The sequence below is a fragment of the Pistacia vera genome, unplaced genomic scaffold, assembly GCF_008641045.1.
Source record: "Pistacia vera cultivar Batoury unplaced genomic scaffold, PisVer_v2 Contig724, whole genome shotgun sequence".
Taxonomy (NCBI): domain Eukaryota; kingdom Viridiplantae; phylum Streptophyta; class Magnoliopsida; order Sapindales; family Anacardiaceae; genus Pistacia; species Pistacia vera.
In genome coordinates, this window is record NW_022196584.1 from 394479 (window position 1) to 413875 (window position 19397).

Genomic DNA, 19397 nt, shown 5'->3' on the forward strand with positions numbered 1-19397 from the left:
TAATCTAGGTGCTTATAATTCGGTTAATTCTTATGAGATGTACCCTCTAATACAATTCAAAAAAGCAAAACAAGTAGAATAGATTTAGGATAAAGATTGACTTACAACCCAATTTTACAAACTTTCTTTTTCAACTCTGACGTAACATCTCACAATTAGTTAGTTTGTAAATAGGCAGGCAAGACCCATTTGTGAGATGTCACCTCAGGTTTATAAGAGAAAATTTATGAGATTAAATTGTAAGTATAATATTACGGTAGATTTATTATGAAAATTATAAGCTTAACCTACTTCTAGAATGGTATACAAATTGACATCAATTGTCCTGTTCCTATATGCCGACAATGGTTTATTAATAAAGGCTTTTGTCTTCGAGCTCTTAAAACTATATTACAAACTACAAAACTTATACATGAACTTATTGAAAATTTTTACCAAATATCTAAAATTTCTTTGAGACGTATCTGTTATAAAATAATAGAAATATGTAGATTGAATAATGCATGTGGAGGGCCTTTACAATAACCAAACAGGCAGGCATATGTAGCTAATGAATTAATTATCATACAGTGGTTTGAACTAACTTTTGAAAATACTGGTACAATGATAAGAATATTATTGTATAAGGTATTAGGTTAAAGAGGATGGACAAAAAGTTAGACAGACTCACCAAGAAAAGAATTGAAGAACCGAAAATTTTACAAACAGAAGATAAAGAATGGATCTCGCCTAATAGGCAGGCAAAAGTTCAATCACATTACTTAAGTCATGCTTTTGCATGTGAAATGAGAGGCCGGTATTAGTAGGCACAATTTATATGGAGGTTATCGTGCACAACTTGATCTTCTATTATTATTGTCAACATTTTGTTTTCTACGAACACTCGTTGGGATTTTCCGCTAGTAAAGTGCTTCCATTACTTAGAGATGAAAATGGGAAATTAAGAGAACCATTCATTTTTACAAGACTAGGACCACGGTATATGTCTTTTCATGCCTCATGCTTGATCAATTATTGTGTCCTTCATTCACACTTTTGGCAGCCTTTGTACGTTGCCATGTAAGAATTCAACTACTAGCTGTCTAAAAGTTTTGGGTTATAAACCTATGTTTATCCTTATTTTATACTCAAACCAAACTATAATTTATACAAGGGATAACATGTTTCATGTGGACAACTATAGCTTTGTTATACACAGACATTAATATAAACAGCTGCGCTCTTGTATACGTACAGACAAAATCCTCTTTAAAGACGGCAATACCCTCCCTCTATCATGGTCATGTCCTTATAAGTTGATGCCTCTGCCAAGAAAATAGATTATACATGAGTGAGAGCTGGAAATTAATTAACTTCAGAAGGACAAGATGGGTTCAGCATCTTCTGAATATTCACAGCATGTGATTCTGTTTCCTTTCATGTCAAAAGGACACACTATTCCAATCCTCCACTTAGCTAAACTCCTCCTCCGTCGGCCACATGTCACCGTCACCGTCGTCACCACCCCAGCCAACCGTTCCTTCATCGCCAAATCTCTTGCCAATACCACTGCCTCCATCGTCGACATATCATTTCCCCAAAACGTTCCTGAAATCGGTGCTGGTATAGAGAGTACCGATAAACTCCCCTCCATGTCGCTCTATGTGCCTTTTACCAGAGCCACCAAGCTCATGCAGCCGGACTTCGAACGGGCGCTTGAGGTTTTGCCACGTGTTAGTTTTATGGTGTCAGATGGCTTCCTCTGGTGGACTTTAGAGTCGGCTGCAAAATTGGGTTTTCCGAGGTTTGCGTTTTATGGTATGGGAAATTATGCTCAGAGTGTGTCGAGATGTGTCGGTGAAAATCGGCTTCTGGCTGGGCCAGAATCTGATGATGAGTTGATTACAGTGACGGGATTCCCATGGATTAAGATTACTAAAAATGACTTTAGTCCGCCTTTCAGTGAGCGTGAACCCAAAGGTCCTGAGTTTGAGTTAATAATGGACCAAGTCATATCGGTATCAAACAGTCATGGTATGATTGTTAACAGCTTTTATGAGCTTGAGCCTGCGTTTGTTGATTATTGGAACCGTGCGGATAAACTCAAGGTCTCCTGCGTTGGCCCCCTTTGCCTCGGCGAGGTACCGAGGAATGAACAAGATATACACCAGAAACCCGCATGGATTCAGTGGCTGGACCAAAAGCTTGAACACAGAAGCTCAGTTCTATACGTAGCATTTGGGTCTCAGGCGGATATATCACCTGAGCAACTCAAAGAAATGGCAAAAGGGTTGGAAGAGTCGAAGGTGAGCTTCCTGTGGGTGATAAGAAAAGAAGCGTCAGAACTGGAAGATGGGTTTGAAGAAAGAGTAAAAGAAAGAGGAATTGTTGTCAGAGAATGGGTGGACCAAAGGGAGATATTAACGCACCAAAGCGTAAAAGGATTTCTGAGCCATTGCGGATGGAATTCGGTGATGGAGAGTATCTGTGCAGCAGTTCCGATTCTGGCATGGCCCATAATGGCCGAACAGCCATTGAATGCAAGACTGGTCGTGGAGGAGTTAAAGATAGGGGTAAGAGTAGAGACAAGTAACGGGTCAGTGAGAGGATTTGTGAAGTGGGAGGGTTTGGAGAAGATGGTGAAAGAACTTATGGAAGGAGAGATGGGAAAGGAGAGCAGGAAAAGGGTGAACGAGTATTCAGAGATGGCGAAGAAAGCTATGGAGGAGGAGAAAGGGTCGTCTTGGCGTACGTTAGAGACGATCATAAATGGGACACGTAAGTAATTAATTTGCAGGAAAAAAATATCAGAAGATTTCGTAATCTTAAATCTTGAGTATTGAGTGGCCTTTTGGAGGTAATGTATGTTATATTGTCTATTTCTGTAGACTGTAGTTGGAAGAGGGACCCTGAATTGTTGTAGTGAAGGACGAAGTTTCTCTTTGTTTATAGTATCAAAGTTTGAGATGTAACTTGTCAATGTTTAATAACTTTGAGGTTTGGACTATTATCACCTTTGGCGTTTTATGGAAGAAAAGAAATATATATATATTATCTTTATTTGTTTTTACACTTAATATAATCTATTTTATTGTTTGGATTTATCTCACAATCACTTTTATGACTTATATCTGTATCTATACAACAAATGCCACATATACAGTTGAATCCACGACATGGCATTTTTGTTTATGCGTCTCACTACATTTTTATCAAGCCGACATTTAAACTTAGGGTTAGGGATCCACTTCTGGAGTTGATAAATTATGGGCCCAATAAGTTATTGAGATAGACAAAATTAATGCGTTATGTTACAAGTGTAATTTAAATTCATTTTAAGAGGATTTAATTCTTATAATTGATAATTCTTGTTAATTTATTTATTTATTATTTTTTTTTTAATCATTGAGTATCTAAGCCAGTTTGCGTACCTTTATTAATCTTTGGAGGTTTTGAAATTATCCATCAAATAAGAACCTCAATGATTACCATATTTAAGATTGTTTTTGAGTCGAGTTAAATCGAGTTTTTGACTTAACGAGCTCAGTTTGTGGAAAGAGAAAGAGAATTAGAGTTTGAGCCTAGCTAAGCCGAACTGTTGAATTTTTAACTCAGATCAACTCATGAAAAGAGGAAAGGATTTTGAGTCTGGCTTGTGAGCCAACTTAACAAGTCGAGTTAAAGCCGGCTCGCGAGCCAATGAAATTAAAAAATGCATTTTTTTTTGAAAATCCAGAGTAGATTCTTCTCGCTCCGATTTATTACATCTGTCCTGTCTCTCTCATTTATTACTCATTTCCTTTCTTTTTCTCTAATTTATTACGGCTTTCTCTTCGTTTCTCTCTCTCGTTGCCTTTTTTTTTTGAAAATCCAGAGTAGATTCTTCCCGCTCTGATTTATTACGTCTTTCCTGTCTCTCATTTATTACTCATTTCCTTTCTTTTTCTCTAATTTATTACGGCCTTCTCTTCGTTTCTCTCTCTCATTCATTACTCATTTGCTCTCTTCTTTTCTCTCTCTCCCGTGGCTCTCGTTTCTCTCTCTTTCTTTCTTTCTTTCTCCTTTTCCCCTTACTTTCCCCACCAACTCTGAAGATGTTCTCACCACCTTTTTTTATTTTCTTATGCTTCATGGTCTCTCTGTAACAAAACCCATATTCCAAATTAAAAAGAAAATTCAAACTTCTTTTCTTTTAACTTTCCTCTAACCCTTTCTTTCTTTTTAACCTTCCTCTTCTCTTTTTGTTACTTAACCCACGCCAAAATGGTACAAAAAATACCAAATGACGTGGGTCGGTACTCCACCCAGCCTAAACACTGCACCAAAATGGTGCACAGCACTTTAGCAATTAAAATTTTTTTTAATTTTGATTTTTTTGTTTTTCTTTTTAATTTGTTAAATTAATTTGAGTATTAAATTTTACATCAAAAATCACACTAATTTGAGTATTTGTATTTAATTTAATTTGATTATTATTTATATAATAAATTTATAATAATGATATAATTTAAAAAATGATGAAAAAATTAAAATAGAACTTTATTCAATGCAATATTAAACTACAATAACTCAAAATAAAATTAACACTAATTAAAAACACTAAAATTAAAAGAAAATACAACATAAACTAAAATAACAATTTAGTATCCGGTAGATTAGTTCCGTCCAGTAAGATCATCAAAATATTGAAAAGAACTTGAGTTATTTTGAGATCCTTGACCTTGTTGTTGACTCTTTTTGCATAATCTTAATTGCTCATTTTGAAAAAACTACGTAGCTTGGATCGGTTATAGATTCAAATCCTTGAATAAAATTTTGTTATCTTCTCGATATTCTGCCAAAGCCATTTTTTTCATTTGGATTTCATAATTTTGTGTCCTAGCTGAGTTGCCCCGATTGAAATAGCAGTGAGCTATCGATTTTCTTCTTGAATAGTTGCAAACTGTTTAAACTTCTTTATCATTTTTCCTTTTAAATTTTGCTTTCTTCACCCCAATGGGTCGTTGAGCTGAACTACCCCCAATATTTTCATCACTTATGTTTAGAGAATTTGACGATGCACATCTCGATTGGGGAGACTTTGAAGTGGGAGTCTCTGATTCTTGTGATTCAAACCTACCGTTTGCCTTTGAAATACTTCTGCGGCGTTAACATTATCTGTAATTTTTCAATATCCTATAGTATAGGCACACATGATCAAATTTGAAACCTTCCGTAACTTTTATCTTGTGCTAGTAACATTTTGGCTTGAATCAATTACAAACAATATACATATAACGTTAAAATCAATTAGATAAAAAAAAAAAAAAAAGCTTGAATGAAATGTAACAAATACTCACAATATCTTGCTCAGAAGCACCACCTGGATTCTATTTTCAATTTGACGTACGCATCCCCTCAATTTGCCAATAGCTTTAAAGATCATCGCATTCGACATTGCAAAGATCTTTTGTTTCGAACCTGGGTGAGAAACACGATTTGGAACTATTGTAGTCAGCTCACTCGAGACCAGAATTGATCACTAGATTGATTATAACCTAAAATCGAGTCTGAGAAATATCAAGATAATATAGACATAGATGCATGTCTTCTTCATTTGTGTATGAAGAACTTCGTTGTGTAGTCATTTTGTAACACAAATGAAGAAGATATAGCTTTTTTTTTTTCTAAGAGAAGTAAAAGAGATGTGTTCAAACTAATGTTTTGTATGCCTTTTATCATAAGTTTGAATGACAACACATCTTTTTGAATAAGCCACAAATCTCAAAAGTTTGAATGGACAACACATCTTTTTGAATAAGCACTAATCTCAAAAGCTTGAATGCAATACATCTTTTTGAATAAGCCACAAATCTCAAAAGTTTGAATGGATACACACATCTTTTTGAATAAGCCATAAATCTCAAAAGTTTGAATGGATAACACATCTTTTTGAATAAGCCACAATCTCAAAAGCTTGAATGACAACATATCTTTTTGAATAGCTACAAATCTCAAAAGTTTGAATAGACAACACATCTTTTGTGAAAAGCCACAATCTAAAGCTTGAATGCAACACATCTTTTGAATAAGCCATAAATCCTCAAAGCTTGAATGGACAACACCTTTTGAATAAGCCACAAATCTCAAAAGCTTGAATGGACAACACATCTTTTTGAATAAGCCACAAAGCTCAAAAGCTTGAATGGACAACACATATTTTTGAATAGCCATAAATCTCAAAGCTTGAATGACAACACATCTTTTGAATAAGCCACAAATCTCTTTGAAATCCATTAATTGATCATTGTGGGAAGAACATACTTTTGAAAATTAATTACTATCAATAGGGAATTTTACCTTTGTGTTGTTGTTGGTTTTTTTTTTTTTTTTTTTTTTTTTTTGTATCATTTTATATTAGATGTAATGTTTTTTCTATATTAAATGTAATGTTATTTGATTAATAATGCTTAATTCTATTAATTAGTATAATTTTCAAAATATTATTATTTAATAAAATATCATTCCCAATATTTAATTATATATACAAAATAATGAGTGAAATAGATTATTGTTGATTATTACATAAAAGAAAAAAATATTCTAAAGATATTCTAAGGAATTCTTTTTGGTGCATATTTGGTGTTGTGGGTTGGAGATGGAATAGTGTTTACACCAAATTTTGCACCAAAGAGAGAGAGAAGCAAATGAGTACTAAGACCATCTCCACCATTGCACCAATTTGGTATTTTTGCACCAAATTGGTGCAATGGGTTGGAGATGGTCTTAGTACTCATTTGCTTCTCTCTCTCTCTCTTCTCTCCTCTCTCTCCTCATGGCTCATGTTCTCTTCTTTTGTTTCTAATTATTTAACATGAGTTTATTTGTCATTTTTTCAAACTTTTTGTTTTGAAAATTTCAGTGTAATCCCTCATACTTTATAAAACCCCTAAAACGCCTCTAATTTCGAACCTAACTCGGCTCACAAGCCTAACGAGCCGAGTCGATTCCACACAATGCAAGCATTACGAGCCGTACTTGAGACGAGTCGATTCGTGAGTAGCTCGTCTCGTTGAACACTCTAACCCTATATTATCTAAGATGACTTAATTTAAGAGTTTATGAAACTTCTTTATCATCACGTTACCAAATAGTGATTTATTTTATTATTTATTTATTGATGAAGATCATCGAAAGCCTGCATATACAACTCTTAGTTAATATACATTAAACTTTTGGCTTCATCTCTTTAATGCAAGGATGTTTGAGTCTTTGAGAGTTCTTATTGTTTTCCACATTTTAATTAAAAAAAAAAAAAAGAAAATTTATTGAATTTCCAAGCCTTGCAGACTGCTGACTATTTGAATTATTTTTATATTTTGTCAGTATATCCTTAATTACAATATATTAAAATTTTAAAAATTACAGGGTTATAAGCGTAAAATTGTTGAGTGAGTATGTAATCTTGAATCAACACATATGTTTTGGAGTTTTTTAATTAATGACGCCAAATCAGGGAAAACAACAAAAATTGAAACCCTAAATAGCGATTCGGTAACGAGTTGAATCATCAGAACGCTGAAAGCTCTCTTCACGGTAACGACGTTGCTTGCCCGATCGCCGAATTTCCCCGGACGGTCGAACGGAAAAGAGGTGTAAGGTTGCTACTTTATTGGTGACGTTTGTTCTGTCTGAGCTTGCTAATCGGAACTCTGTAAGTTTGATTTTTCTACTTGTTGAGTTTTAAGGTTTTTTTTTTTTTTTTGGTCACTTTGTTTGGTCGCTGGAGAAGTTGCTTGGTTATGTAGAGTTGATTGTTCACTTGGGTATTGATTTTGTTTGCTTGGCTGGGCTAAGTTCTTGTATTTGTTTGGCTTATTATAGCAATAATTTCGCACATTCTCCCTACCATTGTCTCCACTCGCCCCACGTTTTGTATTCTAAATTTCTTACATTCGTTCTGCGCGTTAAAATTGAGTTTTCTTTTGGATAATTTTTTGTATTTCGTGTTTAATTTGGGTAGTTCATCCGGTAGCGTCAGTGTGCAGATGTAGAAGTATAAGAGTAAACCATTGCACTTTCTTAGTTGGGGACCCATCACATTAATGGAGCATAAAAATCCTCTGATAGGATAGTTAATTCTTGCCCTGTTACTAAATCGAATAAGAAATCACTATAATGCAATTCAAGAAACTACTATTGACGGAAAATTGCCCAATCCCCGAAGGCCCCACCAGTGGATAAGCTACTCTTTCCCAAGACCAGAGAAGAACAAAAATAGAACTACCTGCTTCCTTAACAACAAATATAATCTTAGGCCGTTAGATACATCAACGACATGTGCAAAAAGAAGTAATATGAAATTTGTATTTGTATATTCAAGGTTTTTTTTTAAGATTATAAATTGGATTAAATTAATATCTAACTTGTATTTGCATAACAAGGAATTTTTTTTAAGAAAAGAAAACAAAATTTAAATTGGATGAAATTTTCGTTTCTTATGAAAAAGATCCCACTTTTTCTTCTTATAAGCTTGCTAAGTTATCTGTATTTGCTCTCACAGTACAAAACCAACATGCCGAAGAGGGGCAAGAAGGTCAAAGAATTCGAAGATTATCAACTTTACAACACCAGAATGTCGAAGAGGAACAAGATGTGCAAAGATGATCAACAACCAATGTTGAGCAATTTTTCAGATGACATCCTTCGTCACATCCTCTCTTTTGTTGACACCAAATTCGCTGTTCAAACTTGTGTGCTTTCCAAGAGATTTAAAAACCTGTGGAAGACTCTCTCTCACCTCACTTTTGACAATATGAATTTCAGTAACAGAATGAATATTGGTGGAGGCTATTACTTCAGGAAGTTTGTCCTTCACGTTCTCTCTCATCGTGATCAATCCATCAATATTGATACATTCTCCCCTGCTTATAACTATAGTAGGAAAGATGAATCCTTCATGAACGAAGTCACCAACTACCTTGTCTTGTATAACATTGAAGAACTCATCTTTCAAGGCCATTGGGTGGACTTCTGTCTACCAGTGGAACTGATTATTAAATGTCCGTCGATAAAGAGCTTAGAGATGAATGGTTTTGGGTCTGAAATGTTACCAGGAGGATTCTGTTTTTTTATGGGGTTAAAGAAATTGCATTTAAGTGGAGGTTTATTTCCTTATATTAGTCAAAATCACTTTGATCCCTTCTCTAGTTGCCCTAATTTGAAGAGCTTGTACCTGGGTAAATGTTTCTTGGGAGGGAGTAGTGAGTTTAGTGTTTTCAGGATATCTGGACCTCAGCTTGTTGACTTGGGTATATTCAATCTTTATTTGGTGGGTCATTGTAGGATTGAGGTCTGTACGCCTATGCTCACTTCCTTTACTCTTATGCATTCATTACCTCTGAGTTTTACCTTGGTTGACCTTCCTGCTCTGAGAAATGCAAATGTCCAATTTTCTTCACCGCCTAGTCTCTACCATTCAAACAAAATTAGGAAAGCTGCTGCATATGATTTGACGAATATGTTTCGAATTCTCTGTCATGCACAAACTCTCACATTATCTTACTACACAATTGAGGTATTAATTAATTTTTATGCAATTATAAATGGATATTATGAATTTTTTTTATATTGAAGTAGGGTGTTTTTTTGATTGCGATTGTCTAGTTGGTTGTATTTATTTAAGAAGTTTTGATGCCTTCGTAAGATTACTTCTACATGGAATGGTTTTTAACATCCTTAAACATGAGACTATACTTAAAAGGTTCAGAGTTGGTAGTGGACCTACATATAGTCCTAGGGGAGCACATGTCTCTCCAAAATTGAAAATCTAATTTTGATCTTTAATATTGTTACCTAATTACAATTGTGTCCTTAAGAGCAATAGTTCCCTCGTTATAAATTTTCTTTTTACCTTTTAGAATATCGTGTTCTTGACTTATAATTGTGTATTTTGTATGTTATACTGTGAGTTGATCTTTTATTATTATTTTTTTTGTTTCATTTAGCTACTATTAATCTCTAAGTTTTTAAAATTCTAGTTGTATAAAAATTCATATCTCACTTGTTTACAGATTCTCTCTAATGCTCCCAATAAAGTCAAACATAAACCTTCTCCTTTTACGGAATTAAAGAAACTGAAGGTGAAAGTGCAACATGGAGAGAACTCAACAAAGATTCCTGCCTATGTCTTAAAGTACTTACTTAGCGCTTCTGCCTATGGTGCATCTTTAGAAGTTGAGCAAAGGTATCATCACTGTAACCATATTTTGATATGCATAATAATAAGATATTTTATTGTTTTAATTTTTATATTTTTAGAGCTTTTTAATGCACAGTAATGTTGAAATATCAATACTAATTATCAATTGTGGAGGATTATACATCTTAAGGTAGCAAATAATGATGAACTTATACTAGTTATTTGTTGTGTTTAGTTGTCATTTTCCAAATATTATATAAAGTTGCATGTTGTTATTTCTTCTGAGGTAGAATTAGACATTAAGTGCTTCACAATTCTAATCATATAGCATAACATGTGAAGAAACTACAAAAACATGGAATCTAGAGACAAGATTTTTGGCGAAAATCGTATCAACTCACTTACTTCATATACATTTGCATACACATCTTTTTCATCATATTTGTGCCTTAAACATTTTTTTCTTACTTTTTTTTTTTTTAAATATATTGATTATGGTTGTGTTATGTGATAAACAGGAACACAGAAGAGATGGATTTTTGAAGAAACTGGAAATAGTGATAGAGGATCTTATTTATGGAATTCAAGATTTACATGTTGAAGAAACTTTAATCATGAAAGAATGGTTTTTTTTCTTTCTACTTTTCGTTTTGTGTAATTACAGTAAATATTCAAATGTTTCTTGCAATAGGAGAAAACACCTGCTGGTTTCGGAAATTGTATCGTAGCCCCTAGCCTGCATTTTGTAAAGATACGTTAATGAAATTCTATTAAACTCTGAAATGACTATTCTACCCCTCAAAATCCCAAATCCGCAAGTTTGCTGTGGCTGTCACAAGAGGCCATTATCGACATCATGGTTGCTGCTGGTGCTGGAGGTTGTTTCTGACCTCCAGCTGGTTGCTGGAGCGTGGAGACCGCTTAGCTGCCAGTAGAGGCTGCAACAGTCGTGCGAGGCCATTTTGGCCTTGTGACAGCGCAAGGGTAGCATATCAACTCGCAAAGCCTTGCAAACTGTTTCTGCTTCTAAAGAGCAAGTTGAGTGGAGATTAATTTTTGGTTACTGGAAAAGAACCAGAACTTTTGAATTTCTGTCAATCTACGTAAAAGTTTCAAATTAATGTATATAAAACTGAATAAATGTGAAAATAAAAAAAAAAAAAAATTAAATAACAGTTTCTATTAACCATCAATTTGACGCAAAGAGTTTGTATGAAAAATGTTCCTCAAAACAATTAATTATATTCTACGATTCTGCAATATATGTATCACTGTTTTAAAAGCCGGACCGGACCATGAACCGATCACGTTTCCGGTTCGGTTTACTCTCAAACCCGTTATAAGTATTAAGCCGTTTTAAACCGGTTGAAAACCGGATAATATAAGTGAACTGCCGGTCTAACTGGACCGGCGAAAAAACCGGTCCACACTTTTAATCCCTAATACGCGCCCATCGTCTTCTCTCACGCAGCCCATTCTTCTCTTCTTCTCAGTTCTCTGTCACGTATCGTTGATTCGTCGCAGCCTTTCTTCTCTTCTTCTCTGTCACGCAGCGTCGCAGCCCCTTCTCATCTTCTTCGCTGGATTTCCACGATAACGCACTCCCCTTCTCCCTTGCTTGATGACAGCAAGACCTCCCTTGCTGGATTTCAGTGACGACGCACCTCCCTGCTCCCTTGCTCGATGACGGTAGCACCTCCCTCGTTGGATTTCGGCAGCGATGCACCTCCCTTCTCCCTTGCTCGACGAAGGCAGCATCTCACTCGTTGGATTTCGATGACGATGCACCTCCCTTTTCCCTTGCACGACGACGACGACGGACGACGATGCCTCCCTCCTTCGTTGGAATCGACGACGACAACACTCTCTTTTGTAAAGATATTTCCACTCTTTTTTTTTTTTTTATGAATCTATTACTTTCATGCTTTGATGGATAATTTGTTCACTGAATTGGATAATTTGACTGCTCATTTTAATTTAATGCACCATCCAAATGGATTTATGTGAATCAATGACATCCATTCAAATGAATGAATCAGGCAGTTTTTTAACTAATTTTCCCTTTTCATTTGGATTAACATTCATTCTACCAAGCCATACATACACATAACACGAATGTTATCTTCTTGTATTTTGTTTTTAGTGTTTTACAAAATTCAAATGCGAACAAAAATTCTGAGAGTTGCAGTGTTGGGTGTGAGTGTGAGAGAGAGAAAGGTTGGTTCTTCATTTGTTTTGAAATTCTTGCAATTAATCCCTTTGCATTTGAGTTAACACCAAAGAAACCCTTATAATAACATATCTTTTATTAAGTTTGACGGTTTTTTTAAAAATATGCTGACATCAATATGACGTGTGATGATGTCATCAGTCCAACCGATGGTTCAACCATTTGGACCGGTTGAACCGTGACCCGGCCATCAGAGCGGGTTGCTCTCCGGTCCGGTTTTTAAAACAATGATATGTATTACTATTCTCAAATTAAATCTTTGTTTTATATATGCCGCATGTGAAGTTATGATATTTTAAATGTTGATATGTTTCTGAAATTTGGTCTTGTAGAAACCCAAAATTAACAAGAAAGTATCTTTCATTAGAGATTGTGATTAACATGGTGGAACATGGGCCGGGTTAGGCGGGTCAACCCTAACTCGGCCCGTAACGAAGCGGGTTGAACCCAGCAAGCAACCCCGGGTGGGTGGTTGGGTTGCAAAATGGTTTGTTTTATCTCTTTTGAAAGAGACCCGCCAACCCGTCGGGTTGGCTGATTTCAACCCGGCGGGGTTGACTGTTATGGAATAACGGCCAACCCGTCGGGTCCCAAAAAAAAAAAAAAAAAAAATTTATTTTATTTTTCAAATTACCATTACCCTTGAAATATAGCCATTTGAGGGGTCTTTTTCGGCATTTTTTTTCCATTTTTCCCTATAATTGGCCCTAAACTCTCACATTTTTCTCACAACTCAAATTCTCTCATTCTCTCATATTCTCTAATCCTAATCTCTCAATTATTATTTATTCTCTTAACTCTTTGTTATCAATTTGCTCGTATTTTAATTTTTATTAGTTTTTGCATTTTAACTCATATTTCCAATTTTCCAAATTCCAATTTCCATATTCCAATTCTCTTCTTTAATTTTTATTTCTTCTACATCAATTTTTTTTTTCAACTACATAGATAGATATTTCTCTCCCATCAATTACAATGATGAATGAACTACTATCCTAGTCCTAGTCATGCTGATTTACTAACATAAATGCAAGAGGAGATTCAAATAGTCCGCTTTCCCATTCTCAGAATCCGATACACCTCAAAACATGCATCCGATTCCAACAGCTCTCGGTGGTTCTAGAAGTCGTCCTCGTAATCGTCGTGCTCGGTCCAACTTCATTTCAAGCTGAGGCGAGATCATCAACTGCCGTCGAAAGCGAAGACAGACACACATCAGACGTTTGAGCGCATTTCGAAGTTTTACGAGACAGAAAATGGCGTTCAAGTCAAGAAAGTGAGACGCAAATACTGTGGAAATATTATAAAGCTGATTCAGGTAATGGTACTAGTACTTCAAAATGCATGCTAATAAAATTAATCAACATGGAAATAGAGAAAACAATCAAACTCAAATAACTATATGGGTACTAATTGGCGTTATAATTCGGATGTATATAGGGAACAATTAGCTTTATATATTGCTGCAACTGATCAACCTATTATATGGCTGAAGATAAATATTTTGAAAGATTTGTTCAAAATTCATTTTTTTCAGGATTTAAAGTTATTCTAAAACTGCAACTGAAATGATTTAATAAAATTGTTTAAAAAAATGAAATTAGAATTAAAAAATAAAATACATACTTGTCATGTTAGTGTGACTCTAACTGCCGATATTTGGAGCGGTAAAGCTAAACAAGATATATTTGTGTGACTAGTCTATTTTGATAATGAATGTAAATTAAATAATCTTTATAGGATTTAGATTAATGGATGTGATACATAGTGGTGAACAAATTATAATAAAATTGTTGAAGTTTTAGAAGATTATGATGTTGTTAGAAAGTGTAAGTTTAACTTTAGATAATGCAAGTTCTAATAGTAAATCTACAGATTATTTTCAAAGTAATTATCCTTTATATAACAATTTGTAGTTTTTTCACCAACGTTGTGCATACCATGTTATTAATTTAATTGTGAAAAGTGGTATAAAAATAATAAAGAAAATATTAATAGAATTAGAGATTGTTTAGCTTGGATTACTAGTAGTAATAAAAGAAATGCTGAATTTCAAGACGCTTGTATAAAATCAATATGTCTAGAACTTTGCATTAGACATGCCTATTAGATGGAATAGTACTTATTTCATGCTTGATTCATGTTTACCTTATGCTAATATAATTAGTTATTTGTAGCAAATAATAGAGGTCCTCATTATTTGATAGAAAATGATGCAAATAGCTAAAGTATTTCATTCTTTTCTTAAAACTTTTTACCAATCCACTTTACAACTTTCTAGTGTGTATTATTTTACTAGTCATTGGTAATACATACAATTATAAAATTTCCGAATTATTTATAAAACAAAGACAATGGAAATTCCTTTTCTTTATTGTTTAGGTGTTATATTTGATCCTAGAATTAAATTAGTAGGTTTAGAAAATGGTTTTGACAATTTATGTGAAAATTTACAAACGAAGTATATGCCAATCAAATAGGAGAGGTAAAAATAGATTTTTCGAAGTATATTTCCAGTATGAAAACAGGTATGGGAACCCGCAAAGAGGCGAAACATCCAGGGAAGCTGCATCAGAAGAAAAAAATGAAGACTTTTACTCTTGGGGTGCACTGAATAGGTCGAAGAGGACCCGAATCCGAAGCACAACCCCTCTTTAGAAGCTCCACCAACAACAACAACTAATGTACTGTCTTCATGCAGTCGCAGAGTAATGAGCTTAACAATGTTTGGCAACCCTGAAATGTTACCAGTAGATCCACAACAGAGAGCCACATTGGTCTCTTAGACTATGGAGAGCCAACATTGGTCTCTTAGACTATTGGAGAGCCAAAAAATGTATTTTTTCCGGTATTATCAAGACTTGCCTTGGATGTTTTCGCTGTTCCTGTCTCAACCGTCTCATCCGACAAAACATTTAGTGCAAGTGGAAGAATTTTAAATGAAAGGAGGACTAAACTTTACCACAAATGATTGAAGTTCTCACATGTCTTCGAGATTGGGAACGGTCGCGCCATCAAGGTCAATATGAGGTTGTTGACGATACTTTAATAGAATCATTTCAATTTTGTAATATAGATGATACGGATGAGGAGGTCCTAGTGAACCCCAAAATTAGTTGTTTTGTAAATTGTAAATTAATGTCAATTATTGCATCTTTTTTCCTTACCAAGTTTTTGTCCTATTGGGTTTTTCTTGGTGAGGTTTTTAACGAGGCAATAATTATTGTAATTTCTTATTTTATTTTTAATAACTGAATAAATTTAATATTTTATTTACAATTTTAATGTATTAAAATTGAATTAATATTTGGAATGTTAACAAAAAAATATTAATTTAATTAATTATGATATTTGAAAAGAAATTAACAATAACTAAAAACAATACATTTATTCATTTATATTGTTAATTATTCTTTGAAAAGTTAATTAAATATTTAAACTTAAACAAAATAAAACAAAATTAAAAAAAAAAAAAGCGAGTTAACCTGGCCCAACCCGCAGCCTAACCGACTGGTTAGGGTTGGCGGTCAGGGTTGGGCAGCCCCATTCCCTAATATTGGTGGGCCTAGCCCGGCCCGCCAATGTTAAGAGCGGGTCAGGATCGACCCGCCATTAACAGCAACCCGGGTCGGGTTGGGTCGCCTTTTTCACCTCTAAATTAGTTAGTACACTGAAAGAAAGATTGAAAGAATGTGAAAAGTATTTTTAATAGAGCATTCGATTAAAATTATTAGTTTTTAAAATGGTAAGTAATGTTGGGTCTTCGCATTGAGATTTGCTCTTTATTTTAAATTTTATATAAGAATTGTTGATTATTGAGGTTGTAGTTACCACTGTAACGACGTTTTGATATATGATACAATTACAATTTTACCATAAAATAAATGTAGCACGCAAACATTAAGGAAACGAAAGCATGCCATTAATTTTCTTAAAAAATAGATAATAAATACGTGGACTTAACCATTTGAATGTATCATAATTCTTCACAGAGTTTTGGTTTTCAGTTTCCCTATGTTATGCATATGATTAAGAGTAAACGACCTAATGAGTTTTTTTTCTCATATAACTTTTAAACTATCACTTTATTATTCAAATTTATATTACGTTCTCGATTCTGGTATCGTTGAACTCACATATCATCATTCTCTTTCTTAATCATTACTCACCAAAACTTTTAAAATACCACTTTATTATCCAAATTTATATTACGTTCTCGATTCTGGTATCATTGTAACCTCACATATCATCATTCTCTTTCTTAATCATTACTCACCGAAACCCTTTAAACCATACTCCCATCGATCTCATCAATCGTTGACAATAGAGTGACAAACGTTTGTGCAACTGTCCCTCCGAAGTCAAATTATGATAAATTCCAACCATCAAAATCCAACTTTCCATTATCAAAAGATTTATTAGCCTCTCTTCTTCAAAAGCCCCAATAATTTAGACCAAGTTTGTTCTATGTTCACCATAGAAATATAAATTTAAGTAATAAGGTAGTATTTTAAAAGTCTGTGGATAATAAATTGCCATTAAACAATTATTTGGATGGAAAAAGTCGTTAACTCTATAATTAACTACTCTGTAGAGAATAAATAACTTAAGCATAATGCATTTTAACTTATTAATTCCATATGAATACCCAATTTTTGGTAATATAATTAATAATAAAATTCACTTCTCTAGATGCATTTTTCTTACTATATAATCTTGCAATTATTATAAATTAATCATAATGCATATAATTTATTGATAATTAGTTCCATATAAACACCCACTTTTTGGTAATATAATTAATGCTGAATTTTTCTTCCTATATATTCTTGCAATTATTCTGCATATATAGATGAGCTTGTGACTCTTCTCTTGTTTGTCATCACTTTTAGAAACAAAATGGAATTGAATTCTTCTAATCCATCGCTTCATGTAGTTTTATTTCCGTTCATGTCAAAAGGTCACACTGTGCCGATTCTTCATCTTGCTCGCCTCCTCCTCCGCCGTCCGAACGTCGCTGTCACCTTCTTCACCACTCCAGGGAACCGCTCCTTCATTGCTGATCAGTTTCTCAGTGACACCACCGTCTCCATAATCGATCTCCATTACCCAGAAAAAATCCCGGAAATCCCAGCCGGTGTCGAAAGTACTGACAAACTTCCCTTCATATCACTGTACGTTCAATTCGCTGAAGCCACGAAACTCATGCAACCAGCCTTCGAACTGAAGCTTCAGAGTCTGCCTCCTGTCAGCTTCATGGTGTCCGACGGGTTCCTCTGGTGGACCTTGGAGTCCGCTTCGAAATTCGGTTTCCCGAGGTTTGTGTTTTATGGCATGGGAGCTTATGCAATGAGTGTATCGAAAGTTACAATGGAAAATCGTGTATTGATTGGAGTTGAGAAAGATGGTGAGAGAGTTGAGAAAGATGGTGAGAGAATCACGCTGCCTCATTTTCCCTGGATTAAGGTTTGTAAAAGTGAATTCGGAGCGATGTTTTCGGATCCTGAACCCAAGGGTCCTGAATTTGAGTTCACACTAAAGCATCTAAAAGCGGCATCAAATAGTTATGGCATGATTGTCAATAGCTTTTACGAGCTGGAACCTGTATTCGTTGATTACTATATCCGCGAGGCAAAACTGAAGGCATGGTGTGTCGGACCCGTTTGCCTTGCTGAGCCACCGGCGATAAATGAAACGAAAACACGTCTGAAACCTGCATGGATTCAATGGCTTGACGAAAAGCTTGAGCAGGGAAGCTCGGTTCTATACGTTGCATTTGGGACGCAAGCAGAGATTTCACCCGATCAAATCAAGGAAATAGCAATGGGGTTGGAAGAATCGAAGGTGAACTTCTTGTGGGTGATACGAAATGATGAAACAGAAGTGGAAGAAGGGTTTGAAGAGAAGGTTAAAGAGAGAGGAATGGTGGTAAAAGAGTGGGTGAATCAGAGGGAAATATTGTTGCACGAAAGCGTGAAAGGATTTTTAAGCCATTGTGGATGGAACTCGGTGTTGGAGAGCATATGTGCTGGGGTTCCGATTCTTGCATGGCCGATCATGGCGGAGCAGGCATTGAATGCAAAGATGGTTGCGGAGGAGATAAAAGTGGGGTTGAGAGTAGAGAGCTGCGACGGATCAGTTATGGGAGGTTTTGTGAAGTGGGAAGAGTTGGAGAAGAAGGTAAGGGAGTTGATGGTAGGAGAGAATGTTAAAGAGTTGAGGAAGAAGGTGAAAGAGTTATCAGAGGGGGCAAAGAAAGCCATGGAGGAGGAGAAAGGTTTGTCTTGGCACACATTAGATACGCTCATTGCTGAAGCATGCAATTTTCAGCAAAATGTCATCAAGGATTGATTTGGACAAAAGCTATCGGCACTTGTAGTGCCATCTTTTATGGTGATCGTCTGGTATTTAGATGCATAAGCCAGAAATTAAGATATGGACTATACTTTGAATAAATAAAATCTATAGTACGATAAATAAATTATCAGAATGCATTCAACATGCCGTAATGACTGCAGCCTGTTGTATCTAACAGTTGTCCTTTTACAGCATGTTTCTAATTAGTCCTTTTGTAATGGTGACAACTGTCACCGCTAGCTATTATAGATAACGATCTGTAGGTGGCAACTGCAGTAAAACTCGATCTTCTTTCCAGAGAAAAAAGGTGTTTTATCTGGCAACCCAATTTAAACGTACGCGTAAATGAGAACGACCATCATTATTTTGTCTCATTTCTTCAAGGAAATTCTTTAATGCTCGTCTCTTCGGTAGTTAAATTTATTAAATCCTTGCATTAAATGCCGAAAATACTTAAGCTAACAGTTTCACCGGGCAACAACCTCATCAATACAGATGGTCAAGGTCATTTGTATATTTTAATGAATGAGTAAACGACTTTTTCCTACCCAAGGTTTCGCCTAATGACCCTTTCCCACCAGCCAAATTTTATAACGACATTTTCCCACCCACCGCTACAATTTTGTCCGTTAATTTTAACTACAGAAGGAC

General features: G+C 34.9%; 3 protein-coding genes across 4 annotated transcripts; all 3 read left to right on the forward strand.

Moving 5' to 3' along the window:
- Window positions 1-1188: 1188 nt before the first annotated feature.
- LOC116114872 (UDP-glycosyltransferase 90A1-like) lies at window positions 1189-3030 on the forward strand. The gene has a single exon (XM_031401009.1). The coding sequence runs from the start codon at window positions 1368-1370 to the stop codon at window positions 2763-2765; it is 1398 nt and encodes a 465-aa protein (XP_031256869.1). The 5' UTR covers window positions 1189-1367; the 3' UTR covers window positions 2766-3030.
- A 4411-nt stretch (window positions 3031-7441) lies between these two features.
- Window positions 7442-10902, forward strand: LOC116114851 (putative F-box/LRR-repeat protein At5g02930). Of its 2 annotated transcripts, XM_031400991.1 has the most exons (5): window positions 7442-7672; window positions 8522-9535; window positions 10032-10204; window positions 10678-10747; window positions 10851-10902. In XM_031400991.1, exons 2-4 carry the CDS (start codon window positions 8534-8536, stop codon window positions 10700-10702), a joined length of 1200 nt encoding a protein of 399 aa, XP_031256851.1. In that variant the 5' UTR covers window positions 7442-7672; window positions 8522-8533; the 3' UTR covers window positions 10703-10747; window positions 10851-10902. The 2 variants fall into 2 exon arrangements, with proteins under 2 accessions (XP_031256851.1, XP_031256852.1); XM_031400992.1 differs by having other exon boundaries at window positions 10678-10895.
- A 6386-nt stretch (window positions 10903-17288) lies between these two features.
- Window positions 17289-18740, forward strand: LOC116114863 (UDP-glycosyltransferase 90A1-like). The gene has a single exon (XM_031401002.1). It carries the CDS (start codon window positions 17289-17291, stop codon window positions 18738-18740), a length of 1452 nt encoding a protein of 483 aa, XP_031256862.1.
- The last annotated feature ends 657 nt before the right edge of the window (window positions 18741-19397 follow it).

Excerpts from the sequence above, each read along its gene's own strand:
- LOC116114872 (XM_031401009.1), top strand. The coding sequence starts at position 1,368 with ATGGGTTCAGCATCTTCTGAATATTCACAGCATGTGATTCTGTTTCCT.
- LOC116114851 (XM_031400991.1), top strand. The coding sequence starts at position 8,534 with ATGCCGAAGAGGGGCAAGAAGGTCAAAGAATTCGAAGATTATCAACTT. Across the intron at positions 9,536-10,031 it reads TATCTTACTACACAATTGAG|ATTCTCTCTAATGCTCCCAA; the intron begins GTATTAATTAAT and ends ACTTGTTTACAG. Across the intron at positions 10,205-10,677 it reads TCTTTAGAAGTTGAGCAAAG|GAACACAGAAGAGATGGATT; the intron begins GTATCATCACTG and ends TGTGATAAACAG.
- LOC116114863 (XM_031401002.1), top strand. The coding sequence starts at position 17,289 with ATGGAATTGAATTCTTCTAATCCATCGCTTCATGTAGTTTTATTTCCG.